Below are 17,358 nucleotides of genomic sequence, written 5' to 3' on the forward strand. Positions count from 1 at the left end.
AAAAATCTTTAAATATTGGGAAGCTGTCCAGCTCACAGTGAAGGATGCAAATGAGGAAGGGGAAAGAACAGCAGAGCTGGTCCCGGCACTTCCAGCCTGGGCATGCTATGCTCCTATTAAACAGTCTTACGGAATACCAACATCAGGCAAGGTTACTCTGAAGCCGTTATAAAACATGACAAAGAAGGCCATGTAATAATCTTGTTTCAGCACAGACAAAAACCAAGGTCACTCTGCCACACACCAAATACCAGACACCTTCCCCTGGCTGAGGTGAGCGGTTACTTCTTTACCAGTCACAACTTTATCTTCGTTCTAGTCTCCCCTCTATAGATAAATGCCCAATCATAAAAGTACTCCTGCTTTCTGACAGCATCCAACCCCCTCTCTCAGAGCTTTTGCCAAGTCATCCGGCTAAAGCCCAAATCTTGCAACAGTCCTTCTGAGCACACTGTCACTGAGGTGCTCCATACTTCCTGCGACTGTGTCCCCTCCCTGTGTATGAGTAATCAGCCCAGCTTGTTCAGCTACAGGAATGCTCCTAGTTGTCTTTGGATGGAGGGCATTGACACAAGTTTCCAAACTCCCAATTCTCACTTGAAATTTATAGCTGGCATTTCCTCGCTTTGTCCATTTTCAAGAAAATGGCTGCCCCGGATACCACTTGGTATATGTCTTTTGCTCAGAACAGTCATCACACTCTGGTGTGAATGAACACAGTGCTTCTTATGTACTTCTCATTTTGTCACCCAGCATGTTTAAAAAGTTGTGTACTCAGGGTCAGGATTTTAAAAAGTAATAATTTTTACTGCTTCATCAAGGACATCCTCAAAGGAAAGGTTTTTTAAAAATTGTGAGTGCGTGGCCATGAGTGGTACAGTGACTACTAGTAACGTTTGATGTGCCACTGTCTTGGTTCGTGCTAAAACACTAGCAGTTTACTCATTGTTGGTTATAAATGTCAACACGGTGCAAAGGGCAAGTTAGCATTATTATAAAAATAGCTTTGATCTTGGGGACGCCACAGAGACCACACTTTGGAAACTGTTATTATAATCATGCTTTTATTTACTAATTATGGCTTAACTGCTATAGGTTTTAAAAGTTAGCCTTTCTATATATTTGCCTTTAATTGAACTCCTCATTGTACTTAAGGAATTTATGTCATAAAAGCTAAAATCTGCTAATTTTAGTAGGTTCCCTCTTGTTATAATTTTTGAGCTCATACTTTGAATAATCAGACTATAGGAGGACGAATTACTTTTAGTGTTTACAAACCCACATGGTAAGTGAAATCCACATATAGAGAGTAGGATTTTGTGTATATGCATGTACATAAAAAGTAACTAGCAATATAAAGCCAGGTAAGTGCTTTAGGACAGTAAAGAAAACTAAGACACTATAGGCTGAAGTGATGAGCAGCTTTTACAGAAGCAGCAGAAACCAACTGGGCTTTGAAAGCTGAATAGGACTTGGTGGGAGGATAGGGAGGAACAGGAACTCTATTCCAGGTTGTAGAACTGGTATAAGCCTGGCTTTGAAAAAAGAGTCAGTCAGTTGTGTTTAGTGGACAGAACATAAGCCTTTTTTTTTTTCTTCTTTTTTTGGCTGGATTTGAGAATTCACTAGAAGGGGGAAAGAACGAAAGAGAGAAACGGGGCTTCCTTTTATAGGGCCTGGAGGGTAAGATAAAGAACTTGACCTTTATCCTATGTCTAAGCAAATGAATCCTTCAGCAGTAGAGAGGCTTGATGAAACTGGTATTCCAGAAATATCAGTCTTATAGTGCTATGCATAATTTTTATTTCCTGCCCCTGCAAATTCTTCCCTTTATGTCCTATCCACCCTTCTGTTGAACTCCATTGTCAAGATAAGCAGTCAAGTGGACCTTATAAATCTTTTATATATTGATAGGATATGAACGCTTTTCTGTGCTCTAGGAAGTTAAAGAACAATTTAGCATAGGTCTCATTTCTTCTATTTCTAGAATCTAGTTGGTTGATTGGCTCTTATTAATCATGTAGATTGGACATACTCATTTAAGTTGTAATGTATACCGCTACCAGCTTTTTACTGTTGCCTGTAATGGCTCCATATTTACTCCTTAATATGCTAAAAAAATTTGGAACTTTGAAAAGTAGAGGATAGTAATTTATTATATTTAGTACTGTAAGCATTTCTCAGCAGAGAAGTAAATACAAGTAATAAAATTCACTGAGGCAGGGGAATTGATTATTTTGGGGAATTGATTATTCCGTTTTTCCTAGTAATTAGATCTCCATAGTATTGGATAATTAAAGGAGAAAACATGATAATCATTGTTTGCATGTTTGACCTCTTCTTCCCTCAGAACGTTTGTAAATGGCTCTTCCGTATCTAGTCCTATACAACTCCACCATGGGGACAGGATATTATGGGGAAACAACCACTTTTTCAGGTATGACATTATTCATGGCTCTTAAAGAGAGATTATTAAAGAGAATACTCTGAAACAGAAGAAGGTATATTAGAAGGTAAACTTAACTCCGTAAAAAGTATACATTGCTTTGTGCATATATATTTACTGACTGTATATGGATTGTTCACTATATGCTTTGAGCCTGAGAGACATGTGAACAATACTCTCAGGAAAAATAAGTTTACTTACTTACTTTTTTCCTTTTTATTTCCTGGTGCAAGATGATTGTTTTGCCATCAGGTGTAAGAATTCTTTACTTTTTTTTTTTTTCAGACCTGCTTATCTTTTTATTTGTATAGTTTTTATTGGAAAAGAGTAGTTTTAGTTTCCTTACTCATAAAATAAAGTTCGTATTTCATTTAGGAATGTTTTCAGCTGCAAGTAATGGCAAACTTGACTATGATGGCTTAAACAATTCGTTTTACTGACCAAATAAGAAATCCAAAGGTGGATGGTTGTTGGCATTGGCTAAGCCTCTCAAAACTGTCACGGCAGAAGGCTTTTCACTGTCTCATTGTCTTGGTATTTCCCTGTGGTCTAAAGATGGCCATGCCACTCCAGGTATCAAAGCAGTATCCAGGCACATATGAAGAAAATGAGGGAGAAGGGTGGTGATACTAGCTCTGTCTGCTTGATCAGAAAAAGCAGAAGTCTTCCCAGAGCCCCCAGCAACCTTCCATTTTTGTCTCATTTGCTAGAATTTGCCTCTTAACTACAAGGGAGGCTAAGAAAGTGCCTGTTCTGGGACTGCACACATTGTTTTCCATAGAAAACTGGTGTTGTGTTTCCAGGGAAGGGTGGGCTGGAGATTGTACAGAACTACAGTCCTGGTCTGTTTCTCTTCCTGTCACTGGTCACCATGCTTGGGATATCAGACTGACTTTTCTTACAGCTAATGGAGATCCTTTCTTGTAGGCCAGTTGATATTTTGATTACTGAATAAAGAGTAGAGGGGCACAAAGTGTGCGGAAAATATTTTTCATTTTTATCCTTCTCAAACTGCATTGGGTATAAACTGCTTGACTTGGTTTTCAAAGCCTTCATAGTTTGAGATACAGTGATCTTTCCAGCATTACCTCCCATAATTTCTGCTATACAAGTTTTGTGTGCCCCTATGTTGTTTTATTCATAATTTCTTCAGAGACTATGAGAGTTTCCATTTCCACGTCTCTTCTCATGCTGTTCCCACTTTTAAAGCTTGGTTCAAATGACTTCCTACTCTGTCTTCTTTTCTGTTGTTATTCCAGGGGTCCTCAGCTTTTCTTCAACACCTAGCTTGTCGGTCATGTGGCCCTGAGTCACATGGTCTGTTGTAACTATTTGTGCCTGTGTGTGTGTTTATTTCTACTACTAGAGGATAAAATTCCAGAGTATAGTAATTGCCTTATACTTACATGGTACCCCCTTTGGCATCTAGCAAACGCCAGTATTTAATGAATGGAATAAGTGCATATCTTTATTTTAAAAATAATATTCTTTCTTCCCCCCAAGACTGAATTTACCTAAAAAGAAAAAGAAAGCAGATCGAGAGGATGAGGAACACGACACCTCCATGAAGAATGATACCAGCTCTGAGCAGCTGGATGTAGACGGGGACTCCTCCAGTGAGGTGTCCAGTGAAATCAACTTTAATTATGAATATGCGCAGATGGAGGTTACCATGAAGGCTCTGGGTAATAATGGTGAGCAGATCTCTTGTGCATTTTAGAAATCTTTTAAAGTTGATGGAAAGTTAAAAATGTTTATGACTGAGACCTTTTAAATGTTAACAAAACAAGGAAATCTTTATGTTATTCTCTGTATTCTTTTAACTTACTACATTTATAAAAACAGTTCAGTATGTATCTGACAGAGAGATGATATGATGAGTAGTGGGGAGTTTATTCCAAACTGTCTTCAAGAATCTTCATTTACTAGTTAGGATGACGAACAGCATAGCAATGTAGAACCACATTTGAAATCCACTGTGTTGTACCGTGACCTTTTGTTGATTATTTACCTTTTAAAAAAACCTTGTTTAGATCCAATGCAGTCCATATTGAACAGCCTGGAACAGCAGCATGAAGAAGAGAAACGGTCTGCGCTGGAGCGCCAGCGGCTTATGTATGAGCATGAATTGGAGCAGCTACGAAGAAGGCTGTCTCCTGAGAAACAGAACTGTCGTAGTGGGGACAGGTTTTCTTTCCACTCGCCCAGCGCTCAACAGCGACTGAGACAGTGGGCCGAAGAGAGGTAGGGGCATAGGGCCTTTATTACATGTGCATAGCATATGCTCAGCACTTTACCTCACCTGGGTAAGATGCAGTATGGAGAAATCTAGACATTACTTGAAAAAGAATTATATTAAGAGAGAATGTTACAGCTTAAGAACCATTTGGCATGATCTTATTTTTGTTTTTATTTTTTGAGAAAAATGGCAATTACCAATTTATATTCATTTATTTAAAGTTGTCCATGTCAGGTCCTGCCCCATTTTAGTTTGTATGGCTTTTGGATTTGAATAAACAAGTATTCGTACTTAGAAGTTATACTTTATCATTGTATTATACTTTAGGTTCTGAAGCTTGGGTAGATGCTTTTTTAAAAAAGGAAAAAAAAAAGAAAGGTGGTTATCTGGACTGATTAGCTCAGGTAGGTAAAGCATGGTGCTAATGAGATGCAGATTGCAAGTTTGAACTCTATATGCGCTAATTAGCGTTGCACTAAAATGGCTCATCCAGGTTACAAACTGTACTTAACTAACCTCTTGCTGTTCAGAGTTTGGTCTACAGACAGGCAGCATTTCTGTCAGGTGGAGATTGATAGAAGTGTAGCGTATCAGACCCCACCCCAGACCTACAGAATCAAAAGCTTTAGTGTATCAAGATCCCCGAGTGATTTGTATACACAGTCAAGTTTTCGAAGCACTGTCCTAATCAATGGCCAGCTTGTTACACGAGCGTGTGCCAGTACTTCCAACATAGCCCAGATACAAGCGCGTGCATGGGTCGGTGTCAGTAATATATTCCCCGCGTGCACAAGGCAGTTGTAAAGCTTGGTTCGCAGTTTGGCATTAACATACTATGTACTACATAATATTCTGATGTGCTGCTTGACGGTTATTCCCCCCCCCCCCTTCTTTTTAAAGAGAAGCAACACTGAATAACAGCCTGATGAGGCTGAGGGAACAAATTGTGAAAGCCAATCTGTTGGTGAGAGAAGCTAGTTACATTGCAGAGGAACTGGATAAAAGAACAGAGTATAAAGTAACCCTGCAGATCCCAGCCTCCAGCCTGGATGCCAACAGGAAGGTGAGGTTGCCATTAATGGAAGAGACAAAGATACCACTGGAAGAAACTGCTGTTTCACCAGTGTTATTTAAACACCAGCGGGTTTGCCCTCCTCCCCACCTACACCTTCTGCAGTCTGCATCCTTTTGTACTTGTTCTCTTTCTCGAGTAGAATTTATTTGCTTTTAATTTTTTGCCTTTGTGCCTATGTGTCCTTTGTCCACTAGCATATCCTCTCCACCTCTTCCCACCACATGCCACCAATTTATTTTACTCAGCTCCCTTTCTTCAGTCTGTTTCTATGATTTCTGGGACGTCTTTCCTGATGAATCTTGCAAAGTGGTTTTTCCCCTTCATTCTGTTACCACCATACAACCCCCCTCCGTTAAGTTCCGTGTTTACTTTACGTGTACCGTGTTATTTTCACTTGCTAATAGGTTGCTCTGCAAAACTGTTTATTAGTTGTTTCATGTATGTATTCATGATCACTTTTTTTTTTTGTATAATGTAATAACCTTAATAAAATGTAGGGGGAAAGCCCCGTCAAAATTTTCTATCCTTGCTATCCAGTTGTTTTCTTTTCTTTGTTATTTAGGCCCTTTTCTAGCTCTCAGTCATATTCATAGATAATTTTTGATAGTATGTAGAATTTTGTATTCAGATAAATATTTTGAGGGTCCATGTGCTTTTGTTTCTCCCACAGTATTTGACACAGCAAAGCTTTAATGAACATTTGGGTATTCTATTCTGATTTGGTAGCAAGGACCACATCTTTCTTTTTCTTGTGGCATTACAGCCTCAAGGTCAGTGTTTTCACAGGGTAGATATTTGGCAAATAGGATGCTTAATGTTTCAAGTAATACAGGTTTTGTGAACGTAATGCATTCATTGCTATGGAGATTTGTCTTTTGATACATATTCTGTGTGTGATTTGAACTTAGAACTTTATTTTGTTTGTTGGTATTTGTAGGGCAAACCACAGGTGCAGTGGGATTCAGACAAAAAGCAGTAGAGGAAAGCCAATCATGGGCAGAAGGTATAGGGCTTAGATTCTTCTAGAAGACTGGGCAGAGCAAGGTCTTCTTCCATTCCGTAGTGTTCGAGTTGGAAAAACAGAAACATAACCATTTTTTCCCCATGAAGCATGACTGTCTGTAGCTCTTTTCTGTGTATCCTGGCTCAGGCTTTGTTGGAAGGAGCAACCTTGTCTCCGGGCAGCCAAGTCAGTACCTAGAAATGACGCAAGTCATTTTGGGCCTCTCTGTCTCCTAGACACCTGATAATGTGTTTGTGGGGCTGTTTGCACGGCTGGTAGAGATGATGCACATCGCTGGAGTCAAGGCAGCCATTGTTAACACGTTAATGGCTACTAATCTATGCTACTATTATTGATTTACTAGATTAGTATTTTCAGATTTCATCTAGAGAGAGGAGCTGGACAAGGAAGTATTTCTTAAGGAGAGAGTCTTTTTTAACTCAGGCTGGGTCTTTCCTCTTTTATCCAACAAGACCTTTTGTTTTTGGTACTTGAAAGCTTCATTTCACTTGCCCCTACTGTGAGCAGTGTTGTTTGTTCTGGTCTTACTCCTGGCCTTATACTCGCCCCTCTCTCGTGATTGTGGTAAGAGGCAGAAATTTCTTTTTTTTCTTTTTTCCAGTTCTTCTTGTAGTTTCTGGAGGGCCAAATCATGAGGCTGCAGGATTTTGCTGGCTGCCGTTTCCTCCCCATTCAAGCATTCTCTGCCTGCAGTACCACTCCAGTGTGGATCCCTGATGAGCTTTTTGTATTTATTCCCTAGCTGGCTGAGCAGAGGTAGAAGGGCCTTTAGAGTATGAGAGAATGGCAGTTTTTGAGCTTCAGAATTCAGAATCTTTGTTTCATTATGTAAATTCCATTTCTTTGAAAATGATTATAGGCAAAATGTTAAAGCAACGTTGGTGTATTTCACAATTCCCTGAAGTTCTGAGTAGACCTATCCAAACAGTTGATACATTATCCAGTAAATCTAAATTGATTAGATAACTGATAGATATGTCTCTCTGGGGGAGATACACAGGGGTATTTTTATTTTCCACTTGTGGTTTTAAAAAGTTTAAAAACTGTTTCTATATTAAAAACACTTTGCTTTGGGGTGCCTGGATGGGACAGTCGGGCGTCCAACTCTTGGTTTCAGCTCAGGTCATGATCTCAGGGTCCTGGGATGGAGCTTCATGTCAGGCCCTGAGCTCAGTGTGGAGTCTTGTTGAGATTCTCTCTCTCCTTCTTCCTCTGCCCCTCCCGCTCATGCTGTCTCTCTCTGTCTCTAAAATAAATAAATAAAATCTTAAAAAAAAAAAAAGCAAAACCCACATTGCTCTTACAAGCTGGAAAAATTTCATTCAATTCTAGGCTTTTTTCTGGTGAAATTCATATAACATAAAATTAACCATTTTAAAGTGAATAGTTCAGGGACGCCTGAGTGGCTCAGTTGGTTGAGTCCGACTCTTGATTTTGGTTCGGGTCATGATCTCAGTCCCTTGTTGGGGGCTCTGTGCTGGGCGCTGGGCATGGAGCTTGCCTAAGATTCTCTCTCTCCCTCTGCCCCTCCCCCATCTCTCTTTTTTTTTAAAAAAGATAAAGTGAATAGTTAAGTGGCACATTGTCCACTCACAGTGTTGTGTGACCAGTATCTCTATCTAGTTCATACTGTTTTTTTAATTTTAAATTTAAACTATGTATGTTTACAGATTGATACCATTTGTTGCCTCCAAAGGGGTAAATGGGATTCTTTTCACAGTTTGCTCTTTTAAACATTTTGTGTTTTGTACCATATTAAGATACTACCCATTCAAAAAAAAATTTAAATTCAAACTTTTGAAAGGTAAAAGATCATTTCTTAGCTATCCATCCCAGTAGACTTTCCTTTGCCATTCAATGCTTATGACTCATTTTCTATCCACAGATTCTCTGGTCAGATGATGGCCTGAATAAAACCTTTTTGATTTCCCATTAAACATGATTTAGTCTTTTGGGTTTTAAATTTGAATTTATATCCCATTTACTATATGAATAACCTACTATATGAATAATTTACTATATAAATTTACTTTTTAAATTACATCTAATTTATATACTTAAATTTAAATTTTGATCACAGTTGATTATAATGACATTATATTAAGCTTAAAAGGTTCCTGAGAAGTTTTGCAGTGAACTGAATAGAGAAGGATAGCAATTCCGTTTTGGTTGATGACATTTGACTGGTGGGTATAGAATGTTCAGGGTTGGGTTCCATGGTGGATGTCTTTGTGTTTCACATGATCACTCTTACTTTTTTACAGCGAGGCTCTCTTCTTAGTGAACCTGCAATCCAGGTGAGAAGAAAAGGAAAAGGAAAACAGATTTGGTCTTTAGAAAAACTGGATAACAGGTTGCTGGATATGAGAGACCTTTATCAGGAGTGGAAGGAGTGTGAAGAAGATACCCCGGTAAGTTATCTGAGAAAAATTACTGAACTGGTAATCATAGAAGAAACCAAGCAGGAAAGGAGCCTACCCATTTTAGGGAAGAATTGTTCATTCTGCTAAAATAGTAATCCTGTTTCTAGAATATTTATTTTAATCCTCTAAATTGTTTGGCTAATCAAGAATCTTAATAACCTATTTTTCTGGCATCTTCTTTCTTCTCATTTTGTGTTCTCTAGATTTCTAGTAGAATCTCCTACATTCCGTTCTGACATCTGTTGGTCTCACATATGTCTGCTTCTGTACTAGACTGAGAATTTACTTAGGACAGAGACCATGCCTTATTATCCCCCCATTTCTCCACACATTTAACCTTGCAAATAGAAACCTACAGTATCTCTTTTTTTGAATAGAACATCAGTGGTATCTTAATATTTATACTACTATGAGCAGATTTAGAAGGAGTTTTGATCCTAAAGTGGGTGCCATAGAGCTGTACTCTGGAACTTTCTCTTCAAGTTGCAGGTTTCCCATTTAGGTCAGCCATGTACTTGTGCAAATTTTAAAACAGAAATACGTATTATGTATATTTTTACAGTTTTCAACACTGCTGGTCTTGTTTCCACATAGAGTTGTTTACTTCCTTAGCCTCTTATTTTTTGTTTTGTTTTGTTTTTAGCCTGTTGTTTTTTAAAAAAATATTTATTTTTTCCAGATTCTCATCAATAAAATGGACTTTTTATAGTTAGATGACATTTTTTCTTAAATTTTTTTCCCTTCTTTCTACTGTACTCCTCTTGTATTTCAGTGCAGAAATAAAACAACATTAGCAAATTATAAAAAAGCAAACCACTCTTGTGTAAGGGGGTCAGCTCTCGTTAGTGGCACTGCATCTTATGATTGGGCAGGAACAAATGGAATAAAATAGGAACGAAAACTAAAGAGTACTTCTGTGCACTCGATTTCTTTTTCTCGTCAACTGGTTTTCTCTATTTTCATGGCAAGATTTCCATATAAAGGAGAAGTGATAAACATAGTGACATATTATTGAGATGGCTGTCATGGGTGAAGGATGCTGACCAGCATTTTAATGGGAGTGAGGCAGATAAGAGTGTGTTGTCTGGTGCTGTGCTTAAGCTAGGTTTAGTGACTTCATGAGAGCCCATCACAAAGCGGTCATGGGTTGAATTAATTTAAGTGATTTCTGAAGCTGCGATGTTCCAATCTCTTTAAAGCTCATACGGTCTTACTTCAAGCGTGCTGATCCATTCTATGATGAGCAGGAAAATCACAGTCTCATTGGGGTGGCGAATGTTTTCCTCGAGTCCCTCTTCTATGATGTGAAGTTACAGTATGCTGTTCCAATTGTCAACCAGAAAGGAGAGGTTAGTTTTCTCTTCATACCTTGTACCCTTCAGAGAAAAGTTTAAGAAACAGTAGGGTGGTGACGGTGTATTGTTGTGACTCTTTTTCATTAATAATGACAAGTAGTACTTTTGTGTATTATTAATACCTGTGTTTCCATCTGCTTGATGGTGATTATTCCAAGTACTTTGAGGGACGGTAACTGTTAGAACCTAGGCTTCAAAATTCTCATTTACCGTTAACTCAACCATTTGACTCTAAAAGAGAAGAAAGAACAAAATCTGGAAAGAGTACCTGCTTCTCCTCTATTGTTCTAGGTGGCAGGTCGGCTGCATGTCGAGGTCATGCGAATCAGTGGTGACGTTGGGGAAAGAATTGCTGGAGGTGATGACACCACAGATCTCTCCTGTGATAAGGAAACCCAGGAGAACAGACTTGTGTGCATGGTAAGTCCCAGTTTCATTTAGAAGTAGTGAAGTGTAGCTGATTTTAAGGATTGTGACTATTTAGACAATAAATATTATGTTCTTTTTCGAATTTTGAAAATATCTGTCTCTAAATAAATCTTTAGTATTGGTATTCTAGAGACCGTATTTCCTCATATATACTGATTTACCAGTTAGCTAGGTACTTCCACTGCCTTCCTCTGTGAAGCCTTCAATAAGTCACCTCTTTCTTCTGGACCGTTCTGCTCCAAAGTTATATGGATTTATGTTTATCTGAACTTCTCTGTAGAGAAGCACAGTTTTTTCTCATAAATTTCCTCCTCCTGTTGGACCTCTTAACTTCTCCTGATGCTCGAGATTTATCCTAGCCCTGGTTCTGTTCCTAAGCTCGTACTATAACTCATTCTTTACACTGTTTTTCCACATGTTTTTTGTTCCTCTTCACCCGTGTGCCTTGCGTATGCTGTTCCAGCATGTGCCAATCTCAAACCCTGCTCTTTCTGTTCTTCCCAGGTATGCTGTTCATGAACACTGTTGAGTGTTATGTGTCAGACATCATACTGGGAATATAAAGATGAAAAAGATAGGATTTCTTTTCTTAAGGACAACCTGTGTAGTTTGTGTGTATGTGTAGAGGGACATGCAAGTCAACAGAAGACTCTGATATCGTGTGACCCAAGTGCTCTGAGAGAGGTAGAGAGATGTTTGGGGACATAGAGGAGAGGTAATTAATTCAGAGAGTAAAGTCTGAGGAAAATTTCTGGAAACAAGACTCAACATGAACTTGAAGGAGAGCCTGTTACGTGAAACTCTTTCTCCAGAGGGCATTGTGTTTTTTTTTCATGAATAATTGGTAGGTAGATTTCAAGTAGGTCATTATATTCCTGAACTCCTACCCAGTTGGTGTAGATAGTGCTGCTTCTGTCACTCACTATGACCATGAAAAGAATCCCCTCATACATTTCCAAACACACCCTACCTGGGCCAGTGTGCCATTGGTTGAGAATCACTATAGGAACCAGTTAAAAGGTTTTTGAGGAAGAGAAATCCGCAAGGGTCATAGGAACAGTATACGAGTAAGAAGAAAGCCATTCAAAGGTGCAGTGAAAGAAGCCTAAACTTAACTCTAATTTCATAGTCCATCCTTGGTCCAGTCCTGTATCTCAGTAAATATTTCTAGAATTGGAGTTCATACCAAAAGGAGTAAGTGAGGCATTCACTGCAAGCTGTGGGGAAGCCATAGCTGTTAGAGATGGGCTCCTTTCTGAGTGTTTGCATGTATTAAGAAGACCTCAGATGTTTAAGTCAGATGCTTCAGGAGGCAGGGGAAAATTTTTAATTCACTAAAACATTAATCTTTGATTGTGTTATTCTTGATTCTAGAACATTTTTTCTGAGGTTATATAATTACCGAGGGTTGAGACATATGCTTGACGACTCCATGATGGCCCATTTCAAAGGTGCTGGACTAGTAAATGCAGCTGTGTGAAAGTTTACATCAGTACAAGGATACTTTCTCACTTGGGAAAGTCATCACTGAATAAAAGTAGTATATCCTGGGTAACATAGGCTTTTTTTTTTTCTTTTTTTTAAGAAAAAACGAAGTTAAAATATCGTGAGATTTTTTTAGTGGAAGATAACAAACATATACAAAAGTGGTGAAAAAAGTGTTACTGATCCCCACCCACCCTCCCTCAATATCAACTCATGCTCTCATTTCATTCATCTGCCTAAGCCTCTCTGTGCTGTCCCCTTCCCGTGGGTGATTTTGAAGCTATTCCAGACATCGTATTTCATCTATAATAGTTTAGTATGCAACTGTAAAAGAAGAGCATTTTAAAAACCCGTTATATCATAAACAGAAATGAATACTTCCTTAATATGAGATACCCAGTCAGTTTCCTTTATTGTCTTGCTTGATGTGCCCCTAAATCTATCCTAAACTTCAAGTGTGGGTTCTTGTGCTTGCTTGCTTCCTCTGTCTCATTCTTTCTCTCTTACCCTACAGTTTATTTGTTGTAGAAGCTGGGTTGTTGTCTTGTATTTTCTCATAATCTGGATTTTGCTGATTGGTATGAGTTAATGTGTTAAGATTTATTTGCTGTAAATTGGTGGTTAGACATGAAGGTGATATAAGGGAAAGGGGGTAGCAAGGACATTTTATAGGTGTGTTCTTCCATCGGAAGGCACATGATGTCTAGTGTTCTTTTGGGGATGTTAGCAATTATTGATGATTATACCTAGATATTTCATGAGGAGTGAGAAAATAGTGATACTACAATCCTATCACCCCTCATTTATTAGCTATAATTCTTTTCTAGAAAGAACTGTCCTATTACATCAAGTATTTTGCTCCTTGGAGATCAGTTTTGTATAGGAAAGGCAGGGTAAATGCTCCATTCTTTTCTCCTTTAAAAAAAACCCCTCATTTTCAAAATAATTAATTGGTTTTCCTACTAATATACAAAAGTGACCAGTGAGGTTTTATTTTGTTTTTAGTCCAAATATCATTATGAACTCTTTGATGTAAACATATTTGATGTGTTTCGATCCATGTATTTATTACCTGTAGTGAAGCTCACATGATCCCATATCTGGCCTATGGGCTCCTCTCTGGAGTCCTTTTGACATAACCCTAACTGTCATAGACTATGCTAGCTTTCTCGCTTTCTGGTATGAGGAATATTCTAGTCCCATCCTGGACATTTCCTATCGCAGACCTGGAATCAGCCATTTTTCCAAGGAACCCGGTTCCTTTCAGTGGGAAGTGGTTTTTAGAGACCATATTCTAAGCGTGTGATAATCTTTTGTGTAAAAGAAGGAAGACAGACTATATGACACTGAACAAAATATTGGTGGAGAAAATGAAATCAGTCTGGGACAGTTAACAATAATAGGTGATAAGTATCACCAGCTTATAAAAAAGCAGTCTGATTTTATTTTCCTATGATGAAAATAAGTATGCATGTATTAACATTATTGATATTTTCAATGACATTAAATTAAATTAGTATATTTTAAAACCCCAAACAGCATTTCTTCTGACATTCCCGGGCTTTATATTGAGCAGTGGCAAGTCAAAGCCTATGGTATTCTGACACCTTGTGGTGATTTTGATTTCTGTATGCAGAAACTTAAAATAACAAAAACAAAAATTATGTTCTGGATATCAGGATATTACTCATTCCTGATATTCTTTATTCCTGGCAGTCTTATTCCTGATAAGTTGCCTGGAGGATATAGGTCAGCATATGAAATCTTAAAATTTATTTCAACCTTAAAATTTAGATTGATTTCTAAGAAAAAATATTGGCTTTCCGATGGAATTGAATCACAAAGAAGGATGTTTCCAACATCTGTCCACTCAATGCTTGGATGTGTTTTCATTCATTTCATTCCATTGGTATGGTCAGTCCTCATGCCAGTATCATTGGGTAGCTATCCTGTTTCACATAGGAGAAATCTCAGCCTAAGAAGACTACAAATTTAATCTGCTCAAAAACAGAAGCTAATATGTGGCAGAGAGTTTTATTTAGATCTGTGTTCTACAAAAATCTTGTAATCTTCTCAAATTTCACATTGTCTCACCTAAAAGAGTATAATAACAAATTTTAAACACTTAATGAAAAAGTGATGGTTTTTAAAATGAACAAAAAATTAATTGCCGAACACTGATGGCTCTGTTGGGTTTGGACAAATAAAATGCATTAGTCAGTCTGTCTTTTTGTAGCCTTTTGGGGAATTGCTGTCTAAATGTTTCAAACTCTTGTTGCCATTGTTGGGGAAAATGAATAAAAACAGGTTTCTCAACCGTTGCTCACCCATTATGTACCTGGTATAGAAGAAAATAGTCATCTGCTTTGCCTGATATTCTGTGTTATTATTAATGCTTCCTGAAATGTTAAGACGATTTATTTGTGGTTGCTGAACTATATCAACTTTGGTCACATATTCAAGTTTGTTTTTCGTGAAATTTATTTACTGGAGGCACAGTGCCATCTTGCAATGTGTAGGAAGTGACCAGGTGAAGAACATAATAAATGATCAATGCTCAGTCATATGAAAGTCAGCCCGGATTCAATTATAAAATCAGAATTTAGTTTTGCTTAATTAATTTTAGAATTTAGTTTCTTTCATAGTTGGAGGAATTTTGGAATGTCACAACTTATCACAAAAATTGCAGCTTAAAAATCAACCTAACACTGCCTGCCAAAAGAAATATTTAGAATTTTTGACTGCTTTAAAATCCATTATGGGCATTTATTCCTGGCACATTTGAGTCTGATTAGATATATATTTCCAATTGCATGTTGTTATCACAACACCTTACACTCCTGCAGTCCAGGGCACGTTTCCTTTGATTCATCTCCCCTGAATCTGCATGGAGAAGTCACTCAGTAAGAATTGGTACAGGGCGCCTGGGTGGCGCAGTCGTTAAGCATCTGCCTTCAGCTCAGGGCGTGGTCCCGGCGTTCTGGGATCGAGTCCCACATCAGGCTCCTCCACTGGGAGCCTGCTTCTTCCTCTCCCACTCCCCCTGCTTGTGTTCCCTCTCTCACTGGCTGTCTCTCTCTCTGTCAAATAAATAAATAATCTTAAAAAAAAATTAAAAAAAAAAAAAGAATTGGTACAGAGATGGGTGACATTCACCGTCTTTAATCTCCTCCCTTAATCCCTTCAGATCTTCAAAGTATACATTCCTGATGCCTTTAAGATTTTCCAAAAAATCATCTAGCAGCATATAACTTTCTACTCAAGAACCTTGTTCTTTTTTGGGGGCGCCTGGGTGGCACAGCGGTTAAGCGTCTGCCTTCGGCTCAGGGCGTGATCCCGGTGTTATGGGATCGAGCCCCACATCAGGCTCCTCCGCTATGAGCCTGCTTTCTTCCTCTCCCACTCCCCCTGCTTGTGTTCCCTCTCTCGCTGGCTGTCTCTATCTCTGTCAAATAAATAAATAAAATCTTTAAAAAAAAAAAAAAGAACCTTGTTCTTTTTTATCCTTCAAAATATCAAATAAACATTTTTAGCTCTACTGAATATTCCTTATTGACACATATGCTGATTTCATTCTTCATTCATCATTCTTAATAATCTTACGTTCTTGACATATCCACAGTTAGCCAAATTCATTATCATTGAATGGTGTTGATGGTTGAGAACTTTTCCTTTTCTGAGTTGGTTAAATTATTATTATAATATGATGATATGATGAAGATGTTATAAGAAGCTAGAATTGGCCCGTAAATGTTTGAAAACATCCAAGTTTATAGTCAAGGTCGTTGTTACCCCATGTCAACCTCTCACTAAATATGGCAGTTGTTGTCACCATTTCACAGATGAAGAAATAAATCCCAGAGTGAAGGGGATTTGGTCAACAAAACCCAGTAGTGACACAGGCAAGACTCAGACCCATATCTGACTCAAGATACTTGTTGCACCTTTTCTGAGTTAAAATCAGAGCCTTCCTTTTCCTTCAGGTTAAAATACTCCAAGCCACTGGGTTGCCACAGCATCTGTCCCACTTTGTGTTCTGCAAATACAACTTCTGGGACCAACAGGAGCCGGTAATTGTTGCACCTGAAGTGGATACCTCCTCCTCTTCTCCGGTCAGCAAGGAGCCTCAGTGCATGGTTGTCTTTGATCACTGCAATGTAAGTTTGTTTTCCAGACTTGGTCAACATCTGATTACTTAGGTAAAAACAAAACTGCAGAATGAGCATTATTTTGTTGAATGATTTGGTATCAATATATATCTCGAATCAGAGTTTCTTCAAGTGTGGTTGGAGTCAGAAACCGAAATGTCATCAATACACCGTACACCTAAAATGAGCACAGTGCTATGTGTCAGTTGTATCTCAGTAAAGCTGGGGGGAGACTCTGAAGTGTCAGTGCCTTTAACTCCTCCTCCACAATCAAAATTTCCTTTTGTGTGAATATATGTACAGCTGACCTTTGCACAACACAGGTTGTAAATGTATTTTCTCTTCCTTTTGGTTTTCTTCTTTTTTTTCTTTTAATATTTTACTTACTTTTTAATTCATTAATTTTGAGGGGGAAGGGCAGAGGGAGAGGGAGAGAGAATCAAGCAGGCTTCTTGCAGAGTGTGAAGCCTGATGTGGGCTCAGTCTCATGACCCTGAGATCATGACCTGAGCCAAAATCAAGGGTTGGATGCTTAATCTACTGAGCCACCTAGGCACCCCCCCCCGCCTTTTGTTTTTGTTTTGTTTTGTTTTTTAAGATTTTATTTATTTATTTATTTATTTATTTATTTATTTATTTAAAGATTTTACTTATTTATTCGACAGAGATAGAGACAGCCAGCGAGAGAGGGAACACAAGCAGGGGGAGTGGGAGAGGAAGAAGCAGGCTCATAG

General features: G+C 38.3%; 1 protein-coding gene across 1 annotated transcript in view; it reads left to right on the top strand.

The window, feature by feature from the left end:
• The window catches only part of KIF13B (kinesin family member 13B), a 190,482-nt gene that overhangs the window by 103,148 nt on the left and 69,976 nt on the right, over positions 1 to 17,358 (top strand). The window contains exons 15-22 of the mRNA XM_040626464.1: positions 2,351 to 2,437; positions 3,950 to 4,140; positions 4,480 to 4,690; positions 5,586 to 5,748; positions 9,049 to 9,195; positions 10,407 to 10,556; positions 10,854 to 10,982; positions 16,460 to 16,633. Coding sequence (XP_040482398.1) covers positions 2,351 to 2,437; positions 3,950 to 4,140; positions 4,480 to 4,690; positions 5,586 to 5,748; positions 9,049 to 9,195; positions 10,407 to 10,556; positions 10,854 to 10,982; positions 16,460 to 16,633 — 1,252 coding nt within the window. The remainder of the gene's footprint in view (positions 1 to 2,350; positions 2,438 to 3,949; positions 4,141 to 4,479; positions 4,691 to 5,585; positions 5,749 to 9,048; positions 9,196 to 10,406; positions 10,557 to 10,853; positions 10,983 to 16,459; positions 16,634 to 17,358) is intronic.

The sequence above is a fragment of the Ursus maritimus genome, unplaced genomic scaffold (assembly GCF_017311325.1).
Source record: "Ursus maritimus isolate PB19 unplaced genomic scaffold, ASM1731132v1 scaffold_11, whole genome shotgun sequence".
Lineage (NCBI taxonomy): Eukaryota > Metazoa > Chordata > Mammalia > Carnivora > Ursidae > Ursus > Ursus maritimus.